The sequence below is a fragment of the Rhinopithecus roxellana genome, chromosome 21 (assembly GCF_007565055.1).
Source record: "Rhinopithecus roxellana isolate Shanxi Qingling chromosome 21, ASM756505v1, whole genome shotgun sequence".
NCBI classification, from domain to species: Eukaryota; Metazoa; Chordata; class Mammalia; order Primates; family Cercopithecidae; genus Rhinopithecus; species Rhinopithecus roxellana.
This window is the reverse complement of record NC_044569.1, coordinates 15,823,629-15,846,987: the sequence shown is the minus strand read 5'-3', so window position 1 is coordinate 15,846,987 and position 23,359 is coordinate 15,823,629. Positions and strand designations below refer to the sequence as shown.

The 23,359-nt window shown below is 40.0% G+C and overlaps 1 protein-coding gene across 10 annotated transcripts in view; it reads right to left on the bottom strand.

The window, feature by feature from the left end:
- Nucleotides 1–23,359, bottom strand: part of DTNA (dystrobrevin alpha) — a 396,234-nt gene that overhangs the window by 15,449 nt on the left and 357,426 nt on the right. For 5 of the 10 annotated variants that reach the window (XM_010362721.2, XM_010362723.2, XM_030925995.1 and 2 more), the window contains 3 exons: nt 17,196–17,309; nt 12,216–12,312; nt 1,507–1,666 (listed from right to left, as the gene is read on the bottom strand). In XM_010362721.2, coding sequence (XP_010361023.1) covers nt 1,507–1,666; nt 12,216–12,312; nt 17,196–17,309 — 371 coding nt within the window. Of the gene's footprint in view, nt 1–1,506; nt 1,667–8,408; nt 10,461–12,215; nt 12,313–17,195; nt 17,310–23,359 lie in introns of those variants that run through there. The other 5 variants (XM_030925991.1, XM_010362722.2, XM_030925994.1 and 2 more) reach the window with 2 other exon arrangements.

Sequence of the window (23,359 nt, the reverse complement as noted above, 5' to 3'; positions counted from 1 at the left end):
GTAAATTTCTTTAAAATATGATTTAGAGAAGGGATATTTTTCTTTCTAAAAATTAAAATAAAAACGTTATTTTGTGAATTACATTTTTAAAAACTCTTGAGTTATGTTCAGTGCCTAGAAGAAAAAGTTCTAATACAGATCCTTCCTTTTCCCTCATAAGAGAGTAGAGAGTTCATCATTCTCTCTCACTGAAGTGTGTTAAGATTTTATCACCCCTCCACATGGATGAGAGTACCTGTTTCCTTGCACTCTTGCTATCCCTGGATATTATGATGTTTCAAAACACTTTTTTAATCTTCTAGGCAAAAAGCGATACTTATTAAAATTTATATTTCTACAATTATATCAGAGGTTGAACATCTTTTCCTATATTTGTTGGCAGTTTCTCTTTGTTCTTCTGTCTGTCCGCATCTTTCACCTGTTTTTGTTTTCGTGGTAGCTTTTCTGTCTGATCTCTACATGACTTTTGTATAACTGAAATTATGAAACTTGATTGACACATATGCTGGAAATGGTTTCCTCAAGACTGTTTTCTGTCTTTTAACTTTGTTTATGATCTCCTTTGCCTTAAAACCCATAGTCAAACATGTCTCTCTTTTCCTTAGATCTCTATGTGAAGACTTTGAAGAATGTTCATGATATATTGCTCGTTTAAAGAAAATGCAAATTGCAGACCCCAAAATGCAATGCATGATCCTATTTGTGTGAAAAAAACCAGTACAGAGTATGTGCCTATAATCACATCCTTAAACATATCTATTTATACATAAGCAAAACTTTGGGAAGGATCAAACTGTTAGTAGTGGTTACTTCTGTGAATGAAAGCTGCCGGGTGAAGGTCTACAGAATGATTTTTTTTTTCTTATTCTCTATAAATTTAAAAAGTGATAGTAAGAAGAGGTTTTAAAAAGTGTGAAAAATATTTCTAAATTAATAAAGTCACTCTCCCTGTCATGGGAAAGTGCTGGCTGGCATCCCCATCCCTCTTTGTACTCCTCTAACTGCAGAGGCCCAACCCTGTAGCCCTACCTTACAGAGGCAATGGTTCAACTCTTTGGGGAATCTGAACAGGGAATCTGTCAAATGACTAAATGTCCTTCTTGCTTACCTCATTGCTAAAGAGCTGTGATTACTTATCTCAGTCTTGACTTTAATATAAAGAAAAGACAATATGAGATAATATCTCTAAGAATTAAAAAAAATGGATTGCATTTATGAAGTTTTCTGGGGGTCCTGGTGAAAAGATTTCCTGTCTTTTGATGAACAAAGACTTACTAAAAAATAAGACAGGATAACAAAAGCCAAAGGAAGGTAAAATGGTGAAGTGAGAACAAATCGGTGTCAGGAGTTCCCAAAATGGCTGGCAGGCCCAGCTCTGACACCAGCCATGAAAGACTCTTCAATATGAAGTCATATGTTGCTCTGACAACTCTTGACCACTCAACAGACCTTGGTGACCTATTTGTCACATAAAAGCAGACCACAACAAAAAATAAAGCCACTTACTTTGTGCAAATGCCTCCTGTACATCTCCCCCTACCCCTGTGAGGGAGTCCTGCGGCGTGTGCGTCGGGGTGGAGCAGGCTGATGCTGACCGGACGGGCATGGGAATTGGCCTGCTGATGGTGTGGCTGGGGGAGGAGCGGGGAGAGCCAGCCCCCTGAGTCTGGAGAGACAATGCGAGTCATTAATTTGCTTTCCCAAGAAAATGTCATATATCATCCCCAATGCCTCAGTTGATGGTTGAAAACAGTGATAATGAAATTTCAAAGCAGGAGAAAATCCTAGGTAATTGAGTTGGTAATCCTAAAGCTAATTTGCAGGTGCAGATAATTTAGGATTTTCTATGTAATCTGAAGTTTGGGTTAAATATTGAAAGCCAAAAATATTAATACAGCATTGCTCTACAGTATATGAGATGTGTGCCCATAAAATGAAGGTACTGTTAAATGCAGATAATTACAAGGTGTGGATACTTTCTCCTTGAAGGAAGGTCTCCCAGGAATAAGAAGACATTAAGGAGAAAGTTTAAAATACAAACTAGAAGACTATTTGCAATGGATGCTTTCTAAATTTTTCAATCTGACTATACTAGCATCATCTTTAGAGGATAAGAGTTTAAATCATGTCATACAATATTGTGCATATTAAGTCTCAAATTAAGAATCAAATGAAGTGTAAATTGTTTTATCTCTATTTTACAGTAAAAGTTGATTTTGTCAAATTAGTGACTCAGGGATTCCAATGGGGAAGAAGAAACCTTGTTTTCTAATTTATTGGTATTATTTCCTGCAGGAAATGTCCTTCTCTTCTCCTGCGAAAAAGCAGTATTCTATCAGGACAATCAGAATAGGAGGATTTAAAGACAAGTAAAGAAAAAAGTAGAAAACAACTAAAGGAACTTATCTTTGCACTATAGTTTTTGGCATGAAACTATTCTGAGACTGTCACACCTCGAATCTTAAGGATTTGTCTCTAAATGAGGTGCCTTGTAAATATTCTCCCTGTTTTAATAATTAGTTGACAAAAGAAGTCAATCACATGCATAAGAAAATGCAAAGAGACCCTTGAGTGCATACACAACAGATTAGGTGTTCACATCAATTCCATCCCAGTCTGTTTGCTATGGTTGCTAGAGTGAGAATTCTTCTCCAGCAAGGCCCAGAGAGTCACCATTAACCCATTCAAACTCCCAGACCAGAGCAATGCTCTGGAATATTCCATTTAGATATTTGCTTTGGGTTCAGTGGCTTGTGGTTAAAACACCACATCAATCCTGAAAAAATGCCATGCTGTTAGCTCCGGGGCTCAGCATCACACATAATTGTTAAAGCCATAAACTGAGAAAAACCCAGAATTAAAAATGGAGCAAAACAGAACAGAGCACAGAAAATATCTCATGGGGTACCCAGTGGGCTGAGGGTCCCATTCTTTCACTCTTAACAGTACCTTGTAATGGTCTGTCCAGGCCCAAGGAAGAGAACTTTGCCCAGTTGTGATGCTTTTGAAGCCTGCTTCCCTCGGCCTGCTCAAGGAGGGATCTGGTTTTCCCCAGCAAACTCTGGCAGCTCAGCCCCATTACCTTGAAACCTTCTGCTTCTGAGCTACCACTACATCCTTGACCTTCCCATGCCAATAATAAATAATTTCACATTTGCATTAAGCTTTATGATGTTCAAAGGGTGTTCACATACACTCTCACTGATTTCTCTCCATGCATTCTCACTCTGAATGTGAAGTTGTGGAGCCCAGTACTCAGAGAGGTGAAAATAATTGCTTCATCAGGAGACAGAGCCAGAGCAGCAGGGTTGGGGCTGAGCCCAGGGGCTCTGCGTGCCCTGGGCTGCGCGGGAGCCTTGATGGCCACGGCTGGCAAAAAGTCCCTCAATGGAGACAGATGCTGATGAAGTGCCCTGAGCTCTTCCTACTTTGGCAATTCCTCTTGTACATCCTTTTCGAGGCAGGGCCCTTAGCAGGGCTCCTGAGCCTGTTGTCTCTGTCCTCTTTATCAAGGGACCAATAATCATAGCCGGGAGTGGGGACTAGAGAAGGGAAGTTGGACAGAGTGGTTATTAAGAAGTAGGATTCTCTTGGCTATCAGTGTGGGTTACATTCTCATCCCTGGGAACCCAGATTGTCTTCCATGGTGGGAAGTTCACAATAATAATACAACTCCACTTTTGTAAGTAATTCACAGTGTATTAAGCACTTTTACACACACTGTTTTGTTTCATTTTCCTAGTACAGTGGTGGGAGTGGTACTATCCTATATTTGAATAGCAATTTGCAGTCTGTAAAGCACTTTAGCCCCTCATACTTCATGTAATCCTCTTAACAACCATATGAGGTATTATTATTCCAACTTTATATATTAGCAAACTGAGGCTCAGAGGAGATAATTGGGTTACCCAAGGTTTCTGAGCAAGAGAATGGCAGAGATTATCCCTAGTCTTTAGACTCCAAGCCCAGGCTTTGCCATGCTGATTCTAAGGACTGTGGGCACTGTGGCCAGCCATCATATGCTTCCATCTATGCTTCACTAGTGTAGAAAGGTTCAGCAGCCTGAAGAGGGAACAGGCACAGGGCACAGACCCAGCACGACCACCTTGTGGTGCTGGAGCAGTGTCCTAGGGGTTCCTGCTACTGGGCCAGGCAGTATCTTTTAGTTGCTGGATCACAGAAAAGGTGTGGGGGTGCTCAGGGTGGTAGGAGGGGCTTTGGACTGTTTATCAATTGGTGCAGAAGTACAGGCCTACAATCTCTTATTTGCAATTTTGAAAGCCAAAAAAGCTCTGACAAACACTGGTCATTCCATAATGAATTTGGTCTTAATGGATGTGAGGCAACTGATAATGATATCTGCATCATATTGCTTTTCAAAACTAGATAAATTCTGAATTCTGGAACATATCTGGATCTAGTGATTTGAGATATGGGGCTATGGACCTTATTTCACTACTTTAATGTCTGTTCCGGGGCTGTAGTGCATACCAGCCTTGATTATACCTCTTATACAAGGTTCTCCAGGGAGCTGGGGGCTCCTCCCTCTAGGCAGCATTTGTAAGTAGACTCATATGTCTGGCTCTTCCACCTCCTTTTCTGTGAGCCTCTCCCCATCTCTTAGTGCACTGGGCTCCTCTGCTAATTCCTGTGGGTCTGAGGCATGCCCCACCCCACCTCTCTCTGCTCAGTGCCTGGTCTCAAAGGCAACTTTTGCTACTCCTTTCTGTGGGCATTCTTTTTCAAAATTCCCGTTAGTGGTTCCACATTAAGAAGAAAATAATTGGCTCTCGTTGTGTGTTAAGGGAAAAACAGTTGACTGAATCTAAATTACACCAATGTGTGAATGATGAATAGCCACCATTTCCCAAGGGAATCTCTAATTGGTGCAATTTTGTGCAGTATGATTATGTGAAGAATTTAGGTGGAAGATCCTGTGCTGAAGAGAATAATCAGCTGCATCTTTCCAACAACTGGCAACTCCCATGTCACATCCAGCCTTTACCCAGACTTTTGGGGGTAGGACACTGACACCCTGGGTGATCACGGCTCCATCTCTCCATGTCAGGACACTGTCCAGTTTGATGCATAGCATCTTCCTAGTGCCTACCCACTGTGAGGAAAGCCATCTCTGGCCTTCCTTCTGTTCTGTTCTTGTAGGAACACTAGGAAAAGGCAGTGGCCTCTTGGCATTGGGGCAGATCAGTGATGATGTCACTGAGTTTCATTTTCACAGGAAGTGGCCTTGGTGGAATGGTGGCTTCCAGCCTGGTCATGAGGCATAGTTGTCTGCTAACAACTGTAGAAGAGTTAGAGTGAATAATCTCTGTGAATATCCCTTCCTGGAAATTACTCAATGATTAATGGAGCAAAGACTTAAGGGACAATGGTCCATGCAGATCAATATATAGATCTAAAATTCCCAAGGAGAGAGTTGATTTATGGAAGAAGGAAAACATATATCACACTTGGCAAATTTAAAATAGCTCACTTCCTGGAGAATAAATGAAAAATTAATTTCTATGCACCATCCTCCAAGTCTACTCAACTTGCTGTTGTATCAATTTTTTAGAAGTCTGACAAGATTCATACATTTTTTGATATTTTCCAGGAAGTGTTTTGGTTTCTATTCACCATCAGAAGTGAAGGATGCTTCATGAAAAGGAGCAAATGTCTAATTGTTGAATCAGGACCCCCTGGTGAAAGAGCAGAGAATTTTATGTCCCCCTCCCCGCTAGACCTGAAGAGTCTGCCTCTCAGTTTGGCTGAGAGTGCAGTCTGGTCATGCCTGGCTGCACCTAGCATCCTGGGAAGGTGCAGCAAAGCAGTGTTTAGCAGCATTCAACCCTGTTTTCATCCTTATTCTTCCAATATAAATGCACTGACTATCTTCACATTGATGATAATTTTTATAATCAGCCTTTTTAAAGTGGTCATTGTGAATAGAGTGTTGTGGGGGTACACAGGAGGTGATTAATTCTGACTGTTCAGGCAGGAGGCATCATTTGACTTGGGTTTTAACAGTGAAGCTTTCCAGGCAGAAATGAGAAAGTGTGGGGAGAAGAAAAGAGCAGAGCAACCTGGGCCTTGGAATAGCAGGAGCAAAGCATGGGAAATCTGAGACGTATTGTGGAGAGGCCAATGGGAAGGCCATTGTGGCTCTGGTGTCAGGCTGGCTGCTGGGTGTACAGAGAAATGAGGCTAGAAAAGAGAGACGGGTAGGTCTGGGGACATCCAGGGTAGACTTTACTGTGAACCAGAGAGTCATCTTCCAAGGCTTTTAAGCAGAGAAATAATATTTACTTATTTAGAATTAATTATAATAATCAATACTTAATTTTAAAAAGAGTGAGTCTGGGAGGGTATGTTTTTGAACACTAGATGACCATCTTTATATTGCAGTTGATCATTTATGAGGTGAATTATCCCTCTCCCTCGCTTTTGACTGGTTCATGCCTGCATAGAATACCCACCAGAGAGGATGAGCAAGGAAAAGCCAGGAAAGTGAGGCCCAAGCTGGTTATTGCTGGCCTGCTAGTATTCCATAAAGTGTTTGGAAGAAGTAGAAACCTGATGACTACAATTTCCTGACTTAATTGGACCATCCAGTTATAAACAGAGAAGAGAATAAGGGTAGGAGATAGAATTTGGAATGATGCTTGACTTTTATTCCCCACCAAATTAGAACAATTGTATTACTTAACATAATACCAATGTATAGACATTATCTTCCCAAATAAGAAACAGTTTGATCCCAAAGTTTAAAATGTAGTTTAAAAAAATGAATCCTTATTGTAAGTCTGAAAAAAAGTTCTGCAAATTAACTTAGTTTTATCCTTGACTAAAATGTGCACCCTGTACTAATCACCTCTCTCAAACAAAAATGTTTATTATAGATAAAACTTTCAGAAAAAATATCAGATGTTTCACTGCACTCATATAGAATATCTGCTACTGGCAGCCCTTCACTGTATTAGCTGTTTAATATACCTACTCAAATTTTGGCAAAAGCCACACTCTGTAGATATTAGTATATCTAGGATCATATCTGATGTTACCAGAAATGGGAAAATATAAACTTACTGAACTTGTCTGTCACTATGTCTAACATAAAAATGACTCTTTTTTTCTAGTGTTAAAAGCAATTACATGAGATCTGAACAAATTAAAAGTCATTTTCAAATTTCTTTCCCTGATGGAGACACTGTTAATGAACTGTAAGGAAGAGAAGTGAATGTGTGTGTGGGTGTGTGTATGTGTATATGGGTATGTGTAAAATATGGATCAAATTTGAAAAGTTTGTATATACCTGTGTGTATGTATACCTATATACATACATTCATACTTATAGCTGACACATAAGATTTTACAAAGTGCTTTCACATCCAGTATCTATTAAAATCTATACAATAATCCTATTAGCCATGGATTATCAATAGTTCGAAATTAATGACCATGTAAGTTAAGCTTATAGCTGTGAGCAAAACTCTGGGACCACTGTAATTCAGGTCGAATTCCGGTAACTTTGCTAAGAAAATGAATATTGAGACCTTACTTTGTGGAGTCAAAGTCAGGCTACTCAGTTTTAGACTGGTACATAATATTTGGAACTGGAAGTGTACCAGAAACTCTGGAACATATTGGTACTGCAATTATACCCCAGCTGCTTTCACTATTAAACGTTTTATGAGTGTTCTTTTTATGGTTCCTTCAATAAATCTTAAAGATACACAAAGAAGAAAGAGGGTAGGATAACTTCAATTCAAGTTTTGTAAAAAAAAATTTATTGCTTGTGATATCATAATCATCACATTGTATTACAGGCACTATTTTTTTTAATTCATGTTCTATCCTCGAGAGGGATAAATTCATGCATTACCTCTAACAAGAAAGAATGAAGTAGAAATTATATATGCCAGTATAATAAAACACTACATTGATCCACACAGACTTATGATAAAGCAAGTAGAGGTTATTAAATCAAGTACAATTTGTTGTGTGGGGGTGTTCTAAGTTTGGTTTTACAAAGATAATGTCCCCAAAGGGGAGAAACACTCATAAATAAAAACAGAATTTAGAAGCAGATGCCAGTCTAAAACCTCTAAATTCTCTCCTTAGATCATGTTTTACCATAAGAAGTCTATATTTGGACCACATTTGTTTATTTCTTTGCAGAACCGCCTCTCTAGGGCTGGGATTGATAAGGTTCTGCTTTTAATTTTGACTGAGGTCAGTATAAGAAACAGCCACATGAAATCTATGACTGCTTTCTTTCCTTTTTTATTGTCCAGTACTCCTATAAAGCTCCCAGTGAAGACTTTCTTTCATATTTTATGCCAACAGAAATTTTGTTCCCCTGAGAAGTGGTATTTCTGTACTGATAAAACCACCAATATCTTCTTTTGTTAGCTTCATTGCCTGAACGTGCAGAGTAACATCCTTGTCCCTTAAGATTAGCATATTCACATTTTCTTTTCTTTAGTTTTTGATTTTTCTATTTCAATTTTATGAAGTCACTGTTTATATCTTTTGTTGTAAGCTGCCTCAGGTCCTTTTCGAAAAGAGGTTTGTGTATAAAAGCAAAAAGATAAATGAGTGAAATAGGCAAACTCTGTCACCACCCAGACGATGTATTGCTGACATCTGGGTGATGTGGGCCCTGGTCCTTAGGTACCTACACCGCAGTACCCGCCGTTGGCCCCCCGAGATGCAGAAGCTGCTGAGGGGCTTGGTGGAGAGGAGCTGGAAGGTGAGGGGGCAGTGGTGCCACCTTGGGGGCACTGCCGCAGTTTGGCTCTGTGCATCCATCTGTTTACGAACTTCCTGGTCCACAGGAGCCTTTCAAGATTGTGCTGCCTGGGAAATGGCCGGGAAGGTATCCCCAAGGCAAATGGCTAAAGCAAGGCTGATGACTACACGATGATTGCCCTCTCTCTCTGCTAGGAGGAGGGAGGTTATAATTGAACCTTATTTCCTTTTTCTATGCATGTGCTAAGTTAGAGACAGGAAAGGAAAGAAGCCATTTGCAGAGAAGTATCATGAAGAAGGCATTTTTCTTTACCATGATCTAAGTGTATTGGAAATACAATAGCAATACCCCATGTATACATTCATGGGCAATTATACAGGCTGTAAGTGTTACGTGTCCTTCACCCAGGGGGACTGTCTTCTGTTAAAATTTGACTTTAATTTAGTAAAGTAATTTTTTTCACAAAATACAAAATAATGTAATACATTATCTTTATTGTCTGACATTACAGATTGATTTTACACTTTCCTTTTTTACAGACCATGGGAATGAAGGGTAAAAATGTGTCCAGCATTTTCCAAACATTCTTTGTTACACACAAACACACATAATGAATAATAGAAAAGAGCATACAGAAGAAATAAAAGATATGTTGAAATGGGACAGGCTGTGGTTCTAATTGATCCATGGAAATAATGTGAAACTTTTAAATAATGCTAGTGAGTGGGATATATTGTCATACACAGCATAGTACATGCACTTGAAATTAAAGCTGCTTTTATTTTGCTTTGATTTAATTTGATTTGATTTTTTTTCCTTGAGTATGCTGCTCCCCCTGCTGGCTCTTGAGCCTGACCACAGGTTCAGACAGCTCCAGTTTAGGAAAACTGGAAATGCGAATGCCCCTATTTCCAGAAAACAAAAACAAAAACAAAAACAAAGTATGTAATGACCCTCTCATCTCCCCGAGCAGAAAGGCTCTTGGTGCTAAGGAAAAAGCTGGGAGTTCCTTTCAAAAAGAGATTATTGTCAACCAACAGTAAGCATTCTGTTTTGGGGAGGAGCCAAAAAGATAGGTAGTGAACAGTCAGTTACGGAGTACAGTCTTTCCCTCACAAGACTGAGCACATTTTGGTGAGCCATGGGGAACAAGGCTCAATAATTGTGTGATGAAAAGGGATTTAATTGCCTGATTTTTATAAAAAGAGGTTTCACAGGTTTTTCAGTAAAATGAAACCGAACTGAACACTCACAGCGTGAGGGGGTGTAGAGCTTAGCTTCTGGGTGCTGCAGGTTTTGGGATGACATGAACCTCAGTGTATCTCTAGTGAGTGCGTTGAGTGTCTCTCTATTAAGAGAAGGGTCTGATCAACAATTTGAAAAGCATAAGACTGGTTTGAAACTTATACCTCTGGGGATCTAAAATGTTTCCAATAAATGACGATTCGGTCCCTTTTCTAAAAGATGTCATAGTTCTTCTTTTGATGCTGATAGTAGTGATAGTTATAAAAATGCTAAATTTATATATCTCAATTCAAGCACTACATTGAAAAAGAAGCAAATTAGTATGACTTTTTTCTCTTTCCAAACTGAAGCATGAACATACATTAGAGCAAAAGCAATGAGAAAACCGCAGGTCGGCAGGCCCCTCCACTGTTAGTTAAGACCTGCAGTAGGGGACATAACTTACTCCCTGCTTCAGTTCTTCTTCCTACAGAAAGATTGAATCAATAACAGTTAGATTACCCAGGGTTCCAATAAGAGCATGTATACAGTGTGAAGGAATGCAAGATGAGGAAACATCAACACAGCTTTGATGGCAGGTCCAGGCCTCTGCCACCTCAGTGACTATCACTCCAAGTCTACTTGGTTACTTGAGACTACAGGCCCATCTCTTTTCTCTGCATGTACAACTATTTTTCAACACAATCCATCTCTCTATCCTGATATGCGTACATCTTGATAAAAGGCGGTGCTCTGTTAGGCTAGGTTGATACCAAGATGGCTGGTGGGGAATAGACTTCTAACTCATAGGGAAAGAGTCATAGCTATGGTGACAGAAGCAGGAGGAACATAGGGGGCAGTTTTCAAAGCTTCCTGTCGTTCACTGAAGGGAGAGATAGGTTCAGTCCTTTTCATTTGGTATATTTGGAAAGGGATGCAGAGAGAGTTTTTTTGGGGGGTTATCAAATAAGATTAACAGGCCAGAAGCAGCAGCAGGTTATGAATTATCTAGTCTTGTTTTGCCCAAGATAGATCAACAAAAATTGAATTCTATACTGCACATGTCTAACTTACTGAAAAGTCAATTTTGTTGAGTAAAGATAAAGTATTCCCAATACCAATTGCTAAAGAGGATACTGATGGAGGGAAAAGTTGACTAAGGAATAAAATAGAGTAAGGAAAACAAAAGAAAGGTTACAAGAACAGTGGCTGGGACAAAGTAGCTTTCAAAAAATATGTTAAAAAATAAAAGAAAGAAAGAAAGAAAGAGGGAGAAACCAAGAAAGAAATAAAAAAAAGAAGAAAAAGGGGGAAGAAAAGAGAAAGGTAGACAAACAAACAAAAAAAAAAAAAAAAAAGAGAGAGAGAAAGAAAGGACAGACAAAATAAAAACAACAAATGTTGGTGTGTTGGGGCTGTGGGACATCCATGGACTGAAAGTTGGGAGACCCTGTCTTGCAAATGAGCTGCCCCAGGGTCTTCCCTTCATCATTCTCCTATCAGAAGTTTCATTTCCTGCCTTTGGCATGTCACAGTTCCAATCCATACTGGTTCTTGCTTGTTTATGTCAGGCAGGATGATCACGTGGCACTGATCACATGGGCTGACTATAGACATGTGGCCATAATTTGCCTGCCTTTGACTTGAAATGCAATTTAATGTATACTAAAGAAGGGAATAAGGCTTTACTCAAAGAAGAATGCCACTTCCCAATGAGAAAAATAGATTACAGCACTCTACAGAAGACTTCTATAAATCATCTTATTAAACACTTTACTTGCAGAAGAGAAAGGAGATATTCTCTCATAGAGTTTGTATTTGAGATCACTAGAAATCATGTGACTTACTGATAAAGCACACTAATGGAATAAAATGTTTTACTGATATTAACAGTCACTCCTCTTAATTTAATCAGAATTGCTGAAAGCTACTAAATATAAAATATTTCTAAATAAATCCAGTTCTATTACTTGCAGACATAAAGAAACTGGAAATAAGCCAAGAAGAAGTTGCCCCATGAAGGCCCTCAGCAGTCTGGTTTCAGGAAATGGATAAGAATGTGTTCTATTACTGACAGCTACTACTACACTGGTCTAAGAAATTGTTTTACATCTGAGTTTGAAACAACATGTTGAGGGAAATCACATACAGCAATTGGAAAAACCATTGCACATTATGTGCAAAAATGTTCACAGATGACACGGAAAATAAGCTTAGGAAAAATTTATTTGGCAGGTCTTACCTTTAGCAGCTTCATGAGACCCTCCAACTGGACCATTAGCTCTCTCCGGCTCTCCTGGAGAGCAGACATTCTCTGTTCCAGCTCATCTTTGCGCTGTCTGAGAAAGAAGCAGCTGACATCAGAAGCGGCATGCAACTCTCTGAGCTAATCACATTTCCATTCTTGAGGGACTTGTGGACTATCACAGAAAGGGCATCTCTGGGTCTCTGAGACAGTTACCAGGCAGGGAACCGTTATCAAATGAATAAACAATTATAGCTGGAGGTGTTTCTTTTATTTGTTAGCAGCCACACTACATCAGAATTAAAGTCCTTTTCGACATTTCGCTTCCTTTAGACCTTTCTACCTTGAATTAATCAACCATTGAATGAAATATTTTCTGAATGCTTACTATGTAGTGGGCCCTGTGATGTGCCATGGGGTCCCTTGAAACAAACAAAAACCAAATTGTCACCGAAAAAGGCAAATCCTCTAGATTATCCAAATCTAAGAACCCTTTTGCAAATTCACAGAAAATACTGATCACCTTAGTATTTGGAAATATGATTTAGAAAAGTACATTTGAAATCTTCAGCACCCATTGAGGTGTCTCTCAGAGGTGAGATATTACTAGCACATAGATACAATCCATTAAAATTTTTGGGTTTGAGTTTGATTTCATAAAGTGAAGTCAAAATAAAGGCATTTCTACATACTTGTTCAGCAAGTGAAGATGATATATAAGGTTCATACTGACTTTTGTTTTGTTTTACAGACCTTTTATTAAACTGTCAGCAAGAATGAAAACAAGTAAGGACAATCTATCCTATCATTTATATTGACACTACGAGGTACCAAAAATATCTTTAAAGCGGGAAAGAAATGAAACAGTATGATGAGGAATGTTAATGGTTCACACTTCTGAAATATATGTATACTTTTCAAATAAATTCCAAATCTATTACTGAATGATTATTACTGAATAAGTAATACATACAATTTTCCCATTGCCCCAAAGATTTCTGAGTTTGAAATATTCATACTTATATACTAAAACTGCACAGAAGCTTTAAACATGTATGTATTAATGTATAAATTGATATGGCTAGTCCCAATGATAGATATCATATTAAATGAAACTATGACAAGAACTCTGCAATGAAAAACTGATGATATAAAAATGTCACCGTGAGCTAGGTCAATGACTCATTCAATGGAAAGATATTTTGTGGGAGGACAGGTTAGTGATATAAATGATACTTTTCTATTTTTTTCTATTTTTTTTTAGAGACAAGGTCTCACTCTGTTGCCTATGCTGGAGTGCAGTGGCATAATCATAGCTGATTGTAACCTCAGTCTCCTGGGTTCAAGCAATCTTCTGCCATTGGCCTCATGAGTAGCTGATACTACAGGCATGTGCTACCATGCCTGACTAATTTTTTTTTTTTTTGGTAGTTTCTCACTATGTTGCCCAGGCTTGTCTTGAACTCCTGGCTTCAAGAGCTCCTCCTGCCTCTGCCTCCCAAAGCAGTGGGGGTCATTTCTAATTTACTTTCTTACAGGCTTCTTCTATAATGTATTATGAATTTAAAAGTTATAAACATTTCTCAATTCTTTTTGAATAAATTGATATTTTTAACTTTATAATTAAAAAATATAAATATTTAAATTTATATTTTTAACTATTATTGCCACTTACAAGCAATCCTTACAAGAGTAAGAACTGCTTACTCTTGAAGCAATCCTTCTTTAAATTTCCTTTAAAATTGGTTCTTTTCTGAATCCAGAGTATGAGAAACATTGTAATTTTATGTGCTTTAATGGTATCTTATTTTAGTCTTTGTCTTCCTGGGTTGAAGCATTCGAATTTCAAGTCTTGCCCCATTCAAGAATATTCCTCAGTGACAAATCCAGGAGGTGTTCTTTCTCCTTTTTTTTTTTTTTGACGTTGTCTGTGTATGGTGTTCCAGGTACATCCACAGTAGTCCTTGGCACAAGAGCAGATAATGTTTCTGATTTCTTTCCAGTTCTCTTCTTGATAATGTTCTGTAATTTTGGCCCTTTGGCCACAGAAGCACTTTGGGAAGAGGGTTAAAGCAACCTTCTAAAACTGTAGGTGTGATCCGCCTGCCTCAGCCTCCCGAAGTGCTAGGATTACAGGTGTGAGCCACCGCGCCCAGCCGTTAAAACCTACTTTCTTTTAGAACAGTGTTAGAACAATTGTCAAAATTTTAATAAGGGTTTATATTGAATACAATATATCAACATTAACTTTCCTGAATTGAAGATGGTATCATGGTCATACAAGATAATTTTTTTCTTAGAAAATATATACATAAATTACACACAATTATACAAATTTTTTACGAAAAAAATTTCTCGTTATATATCATATATAAATACATAAATATATACACTAAGTGAAAGGTATGATATCTGCAACTTCTATGTGACTTCTGTGAATCTCAGTTTCCTTATCTATTAAAGGAGTAGCATAACACTGCCTATCTCCTAGGTTTGTTATAGCAATTATATGGGACAGTGTATGCAGAGTTAGTATGCAGCAAAGTGTCAGATGAGCGCATAGAAATGCCTGTCATTCCTATTCATTGTCAGTTCTGGCTGTGACTCAGCTTTCAGTTTTCTTGTGGCGGAAGTGAAAAGGGAAAGGGAAACATGATCGTTTAGAAAGTTCGTTGTGGTTTTAAGACAAAAATGAAAGTATGCATTAACGAAAAACAAAGCTCTGCTGTGCTCAGGTGTTACAGAGTCTGAAGAGCAGAGCAAAGATAGAGTCCCCGGAAACATCCATGCAACCAACAGGAACTTGGTAAAATCCATAGTCATAAAGAACCTGCTTCATTTTGTCTTTTTGTATGGTGGAAGAAAACGGGACTAATTCTGACAAGGGTTTCTGCGAAGAGGCATCTGTACTTACTATAAAAAGTGTGACTCAGAGTTATAGATATACCTGGAACATATTTGGCACCCAAACTGAAAGATGAAAAGAATGGGCCGGGCACAGTGGCTCACGCCTGTAATCCCAGCACTTTGGGAGGCTGAGGCAGGTGGATCACGAGGTCAGGAGTTCAAGACCAGCCTGGCCAAGATGGTGAAACCCAGTCTCTACTAAAAAAAAAAAAAAAATTCCAAAAATTAGGCGGGCGTGGTGGCACGCGTCTGTAATCCCAGCTACTCAGCTACTCCGGAGGCTGAGGCAGATAATTGCTTAAACCTGGAGGGGCGGAGGTTGCAGTGAGCCGAGATCGCGCCACTGCACTCCAACCTGGGCGACAGAGTGAGACTCCATCTCAAGAAAAAAAAAAAAAAAAAGAATGTAATCAATACTTTCCAACTACAGGTGCCTTGTGAAAGATCAGTATGATACTTACATGAGGGAATGTCTTTGAATTTAGTATCGTGTTGTTTGCCACATAAATACACTGGAATACCAGCCTTATTCAAGGCATGGTATGAAGCTAGTCTGAAATGGAGCCCACAGCAAGACTTTCATTTTGCAGCGTGGTAGTAGTAGGAGAAACCACATTTCTTTTCCAAGGCCTGCTACTCCCTAGCTTCTGACTCTGAGAAGTGCACTGAAATGCAGCGGCAGAATCTGATTGAGGCAGAAGAATAGGGTCTGGAGGCAGCGAAACTAACGCCGATTTGTACCGACTTCCTAGAACTGAATGAAAAGGAAAACCTCACCTTTCCCACCCAAGTAACAAAAGGATCAGAGGCTACTCCCTTTGTACGGCGAGGCAGATGAATAATAGAAAATGCCTCTGATTGGTCCCCTCCTGCAACCAATCAAATGTTTGCATAGGATGTAACTTTGCAACTTCACTTCAGCCTCTGATTGGTTGCCTCCTGCAAGCAATCAGAGTGGTCCTGGGCCAAGTCCTCATTTACACAGGGTGTACCCAAGTAACTAATGGGAAACCTCTAGAGGGTATTTAAACCCCAGAAAACTCTGTAACCAGGGCTCTTGAACCACTTACAGGAGCTGGCTCCTACTCTGTGGAGTGTACTTTTGTTTCAATATATCTGTGCTTTCGTTGCTTCATTCTTTTTTTGCTTCGTTTGTGCGTTCTGTCCAGTTCTTTATTCAAAATGCCAAGACCCTGGACAACTTCGTAGTCAAGACCCTTCACAGGTAATAAGATGACTTCTACAGTCCCTTCTAACTCAAGTATTTTATGATGACAGGCTAAACAAGACTAGTCTTTTACATTCACTTACAGTACAAGAAGGTATGATGCCTAACACTAAAGACCTGAATATAAAGATATTGGAGACCAAGACTGAGAAAAAATCAGACTCCTTTTAGAGTTGGAGTAAATGTCTACATTTAAAAACCTGTGATGTTTATTTAACTGGTTATTTCTAAAAAGTGCTGAGTTCAAATTGTTCCTAGTGAGACATGTTGTTTTTGATCTAAAGAACACTGCTGGCCGGGTGTGGTGGCACATGCCTTTAATCTTAGCACTTGGGGAGGCTGAGGCGGGTGGATCACCTGAGGTCAGGAGTTCGAGACCAGCCTGACTAATATGGTGAAACCCCGCCTCTACTAAATACAAAAAAATTAGCTGGGTGTGGTGGCGCATGCCTGTAATCCTAGCTACTTGGGAGGCTGAGACAGGAGAATTGCTTGTACCTGGAAGGCGGAGGTTGCAGTGAGCCGAGACTGCACCATTGCACTCCAGCCTGGGCAACAACAGCAAAACTCCGTCTCAAAAAAACAAAAACAAAACAAACAAACACTGCTTTTCCCTGTACCAAATGAAAGAACAAAATATAAGCAGCTTCCCTCTAAATCCCCCAGATATCAGCAATTAGGTGTGTGCTATGAAAAAAAAAAAAACAAAAAACAAAACAAAAATAAAAAACAAACGTCAGCAGCTAAGGTAGCTGAGGACTGTTTTCTGGCTAGACACTGCTAGACTTTCTCAAAGATCTCACGCATATATATTCCCTGAGATGATGTGGGTGCTCTCTTACCTGAGGAGCCGGAGTTCTGCCAGCAGGGTGGGGTTTTGCTGTGCCTTCTCTGGCGTGGGCTGAGAAGCTTGTTCATGCTCTAGCCGAAGTCTCTGGATCTCCTGTAAGATTTCTCTTGGGAGAGAGGAGGAAGGTGAGAAACCAAGGTTAGTTAGCTTTCAGGACACTAACGTCGGAGCAGATCAAGGCCAGCAGAACAAAGGGAGAAAGGATCATCCTATGTTTAGGAGCAGAACCGACCTTCCCTAACCAACAGATTCCAGTGTATTTAAGAGGCTTTGACTACAGCTAGGTGCTGTGGGTGCTGTGGGTGACAGGAAGATTGACTTCATTTCCAGTACATCCAAACCTTGAAGCTTCTGCAGCATGTCGTTGAGTTAAATCACCAGGACCCAGTCATCTCTCTAGCAAGTAATGTAATGCAGTGGTAATGTGTCCGACTTTGGAGTGTGCTGCTTAAGAGACAAAAGTGCATCTTCCTGTTATTTATGATCACACTCTGCCACCATGAAGTACCTGCAGCTACGAAGTAAGAGGAGCCTGAAGGGAAAATAAGGATAAATGGGGCTCATTTCACAAAACTAAGTAACCTCATTCTCTCACCAAGAAGGGACTTCTCATATTGAATTTATCTGAGAAGACCTGAGTTAGACAAAATTCTTTCTCTTTTTTTTTTTTTTCTTAAATCTCTCAGCCTTAACAATGGATCTCAGGGAAGTCCACCTTAGAAGGAAAGTGCTTTTAAAAAGATTCACTGTAATTGAGTCTGTGACATAGAGTCCTATTAGTGTGACCTCTGTTGGAGGTGAGATGTGTCAGTCAACTATTGATGTCAGAGCCTGGGCTTCCCTGCATTTGGGTGAGCATTAGGCTAGCCATAAAGGATATGTGACTGGCAAGGCAAATTATCCCTGAGCGAGTCAGAAGCCATTAAGCAGTGTTCTAAGTCATGTATTCTTGGGAGCTGGGGGTGTCAGTTTCCTACTCAACAAAAGGCATAGGAGCCAGTAAGATAGAGCAAAGTACTGCGAATGGAAGGTGAATTTGGTGGACAAGGAAGTGGCTTTCCATTTTGGAAGGCTGATTTAAAACTGCTTGCTTCACAAAACCCCCAGAATCAGGAGGCTAATGACTAGTGAGTCATTATACCTTTCGTGGGTGTGGTGAGAAGATGGAACTGTAATTCAGTGGTTTTCAATCTTTTTTTTTTCTTCTCCTCTTTGGGATTCCATGGAGGAATCCTTTCTTTAAAAGAAATATGCCATGGATACCCAATATGTCAGACAGTTTAAGGGGAGGGGTGCTGCTGGGGTTAAAGAAATGATGACAAGTCCCTGTGTTGCTGGGACCTGCTGTGCCCTCCCAGGTGCCCCTGCAGAGCCCTCAGGATACCATAGAGCTCAGCCTGAAAATCAGTACAGTGGGATTTCCAAGATTTCCTCCAGGGCTAACACCCTGATATTCTATGACTCCTGCTATTCTCTTTGTTGATTCTAAAGACAGAAACATGACAGAGCCATTTAGTCCAAGGAAGGAAAAGAGAGCAGCAGCTCTGGTAAGAAAAAATAAGAAGAGCTATATAACATGCATCAAGTAGTTAGTCTGTACCTGGGAACTCTGCTGTCTGCTTTAATATTATTTTATTTCATTCTATAACAGTTCTATTATATATAGGTACCATTATTATCTCTGTTTAATGAATGAGAGAATCCAGGCACAGACCAGTTAAAAGATTTCCCCAAGTTCAATAACAAGTAGACGGCAGAGGTGATGTGAATCCAGGCTAGCTAGCCCGAAAGCCCACATATATCAGCCTGCCTCAGTCTTCTGGTACACGCTTTGCTGGGTCTAGCCAACACAGGCTGTGACTTATACAATATAATTTGAAGATTCCTGGTACTCCTAATACTAACTGATTGACTCCACCAAAGGTGCTATAAGGGACCATTATCTTCTAAAGATCATTGCTGAAATGTCCGTGATTACCTGGGGTAGACAGAGTCATTAAATGAAGTGAGGAACTCCATCCTCCCCTTAAACTCACAGACCTGATTACTGGGTTGTCACCTTAGAGACATGGGTTCTCTGGGTGGCTTTCCATGGTGCAGTAGTATTACCTGAAGGAGCTTTTGGCTCTGGGATGTCTAGAGCGCACCAGGCTGCTGACTCAGAGAGATGAGCTCAGGATGCACTTGCTGCTCATCAGAGATGGGTTGGGGGAGCTCTGGAACCCACAAAAGAACTCAGGGACAGAACGTATCTCTCTTTCTGCTTCTCACTCCTGTTTCTTTTTTCTCTCTCTAGTTCTTAAAGACATGGATTTAGAGAGTATGATCCAAAAGTGTTCAGGAAACAAGCAACAAGAGTGATATTAAGGCATGACCAGGGTTATTGGGGCCTTCATGGTGCTTCCTGCTGATTCTGGTATCAGAAATAGACCCATATGGAGGCAGATATCCCTGGGGTATTTCCTCAGAAGAAGTCCTGCTTTCCCCTCAAATGTGTTATCCCCATGCCTGAGTGGAAGCAGAGTATTGGAAGGGAAAACAAAGTGCTCTGTAGGTTAATTAACACCGCAACCGAGATAAGATATTCGTGAGCTTGTGAATTTCTGTTAGTGTTTTCTTTCTAAGAAGGGATGTAGGCCTGATGCTGCAGCTTGTGAAAACTCTGGTCAGGGTTAACCTCCTTTTGATATTCCACAACACCCCTTTTGACCTTGACGTTTTATCCCTTCTCTTTGTATTGGGACAGATGAATAGGAGGAAGGAAACAACAAGAGAGTGAAAGAAAAGAGGATTGCTAGTAAAATCTGAGTTGTGTGAAGGTTGTCGTTGGAAAATCTGGAATCCCTAATGGGAAGTTTAGAAATGAGTAATAGAATCTTATAAATTAACATTTCAGCACTATTTTGCCTTTTGTCTAATCATCTCCTTTTTGGGTTCCTTTATTTTTATTTCTGGAACCATCTATCTAACATAGTTCCTCATCACTTCCCACCAGCTTCTGGTCAACCCCTTGTAAATGCAACCTGTATATTTAGTGAGCTGATTACTTTGCCATAAATATGTGGACATTCTGTCACTTGACTGACCACTGCTGTCCATCATGACAGGATAGAATTAAAATCCTTTGGTCTGGTATACAAGCTTCATATACTGATGTTTTCATTTTATTCTTTATTCGATTCCTCAGTGCTAGCCTGGCAAGTGTCTTGTTGCTTTTCTCAAAGTCTGTGTGTATTTTTACCTGGAATTCTATCTCCGAACTTTCACTGCAAAATTTCACTGTCCTGAAATGTCCTAAAAACTCACCTTCCCCATGAAGTTTGCCCTACATAACCTAGACCACAATGATGGTGAAGTGGGTCATGTTGGGGAAAAAGAGTAGAAATAACACCTCACATTTAAATTTTTATCTGTAGAATGGGGATGATAATAGTCAATCTGCCTACATTAAATAGTTGTTCTGAGGACGAAACGAAGCTATATTTGTACACATGTACTTTAAATGTATTTTAAAGTTGTCCTTATTCTCGCTTCAACTCCCCAAAACAGAGACCCAGGTTTCTTACTGCTGCCACCTGGAAGCTGTGGGCATATGTTATTAATACCAGCTGTGGTCCCTTCCCCATTGGATGGCTCCATGCTCGTTAGCAATCATAATATGTCTTAGAGAAAAGGGACTAAGGGATGGAGAAGGGATTATGGAATGATGTCTGGTAGAAACTCCAAATGAACAGACTACAGGAAAAGTTAGGTCCTTCTTCAGAAAATGGCCTCAATTCTGGTGTTCATTCAGGCCTCAAGCTGGCATAGCCTTCCAATAGCAGATACAATGGTTGTTTTTATCACTTCTTTCCTCCTCTCTTCTTTAGCTCTTTCTGTTGCCTTATTATGGGACACTGACTGGCTTACTGACATCTGTTAATTCTGAGTCATTTTAAATAAACCTCTCCCACCATATATTATTGGTTTACTTTGTGGACTGAAAAAAAAAAAAAACCCAAAATAAAACAAAACTGTTTTACATTCCAATTCTAACATTTGCTGAGGTTATCAACCATAATATTTTGTTCCAAAAAAGCCGAAACTTTGGATTAAGTCTAATTGTCAATAATTTAAAACTGGTTTATTTTGCTTCTTTTTCTTGCCATATTTCCAGTGCCCGAATTGATGTAAAGTATCAGTACATTTGAGGACGGCCCCTCCATTCTCCTACTCCCCATTGCCATCAATGTCATCAATACTCACACAAGCCTTCCATGAACCACAAAGTCCAATGGTTCTTTTACACTGTTTGCCTTGAGCCCTCTGCCTGCCAGCTCAGCTCATACACTTTCTCCAATGCCTGCCTGTCCCCACTTTTACTTGCATCCCCCAACTGCCCTTTTCCTTTCTGTGGGTTCTTTCTCCTACCTTATTTTAAGTGCCTTTGCTCATTTGAAGCCTTGGCTCCCACTCTCAATGCTTGTTTCTGACTTGGCACAATTGCTTGCACATAGTAGATATAATAAATGTTATATAAAATAGAATAGGTAATTTTACAGACTTGTGACTATCCTGAACAACTTCCAATTTGTATGGCTGTTTTTTTCTAATTCTTCACTATGCGTCTACTCTTTCCCTTCTTAATTCTTTCCTCCTATTATTTGCTACATTGAGAGGGATCACGTGACACACTTTTTTTTAATTTAATTTTTTAATTTTTTTATTCCAGCTCTGATGTGAGCACATCTCCCCGGGGCTCAGAGTAGAGCAGTAGTTTCAAAGGTGATGGAGTCATGGTGTCACATTTATGAAGCTATTTCTATCCTAATTTGCGGTTTCCTAATGATGACAACCAGGTCTCAAGACAACTAAGCCAAAAGCTTTCCTTACTAGAAAAAATATGAAAATGTGCCAACCAGAGTTTGCACCTTCCTTTTTATTCTTTCTTGAGAACTTTAAAGAATACTTTGATCATTTATCCCCAAATTCTCAGGTTAAACTTTACAGGCATGAAATAATTATCACAACCTCCTCCTTTACTCCACCAGTTCGACCTCAAATGTCACATCAGTGTTTAAGAATGGGATTAAGCGTGGAAATGTTTTAGTGCCGTTTCAAAAAACATGTTACTAGAATGTGTTAGGTTGGTACAAACATAATTGCGCTTTTTGCCATTAAAAGTAATTAAACATAATTCCAAAAACCACAATTACGTTTGCACCAACCTAGTACAAATTGTTCCATGTTGGGTTTCCTCAGCACCAAGTTTGAGACTTAACTCAGCTATTCATCATTTTCTCACTCAATGTATGCCTACTGAGCTTCTACAATTGCCAGGCCTGGTTCTGGGCTCCAGGGACCATTTAGCCACGGACTCTGTTCTCAGAGAACTTCTGTTTCAGTCAGGGAAGACAGACAATAAACAAAGAAACACACACGGTTATTTCGGATGGTGATAAGTAACACCCCCCGCCGCCCTCCCCCCACACACAGGGGGATGTAATTGAGACTAGTTTCTGGGCTGGGGCGAGTAGGCAGGATGAGACAGGTGGTCTTTTAGGAGGTGATATATGAGCTGAGACCTCAGTGATGAGAAGGAGCCATCCACACAGAGACCCGGAGGAAGAGCTTTCTAGGCTGAGGGAATGACAAGTTCAAAGGCTGTAAGACAGGAGGAAGACATGGGAGGCGGGAGTGTGCTGGGCAAGGTAAGCTGAGGCTGGAATGGCAGGAGGGAATCAGGTCAGGTAGGACCTTGCAGGTCACGGTAAGAGGAGTGGGATTTAACTGAAGTGTGATGGGAACACATTAGAGGGTTTAAACCTGGAATAACATAAGAGTGATGTTTTTGAAAAGGACAGGCTGAACTGGGTGGTGGTGGAGATGAGCTGGACAATTTTTGGGGTGTATGCCGTGGAGGCGGACTGTGAGTCAATCTGTGTTGAATAGAGGAAGAACCTGCTGATGGGCTGCAGGTGGAGCTCTCTGCATGTTTGGATAGAGTAACTGGGTGATGGTGGTGTCTCTCCAGGGGTTCTCTCCGGCGAGCCTCCTACCTGTTTCTGGGTGGTAGAGACACCTTCTACCAAGTACCCAGGAGGCTCCTCCTGCACTAGAAGCTCTTGAACAAAATTAAGTATGTCAGCAAAAGGGAAGTGAGACCGTCTAGAGGGG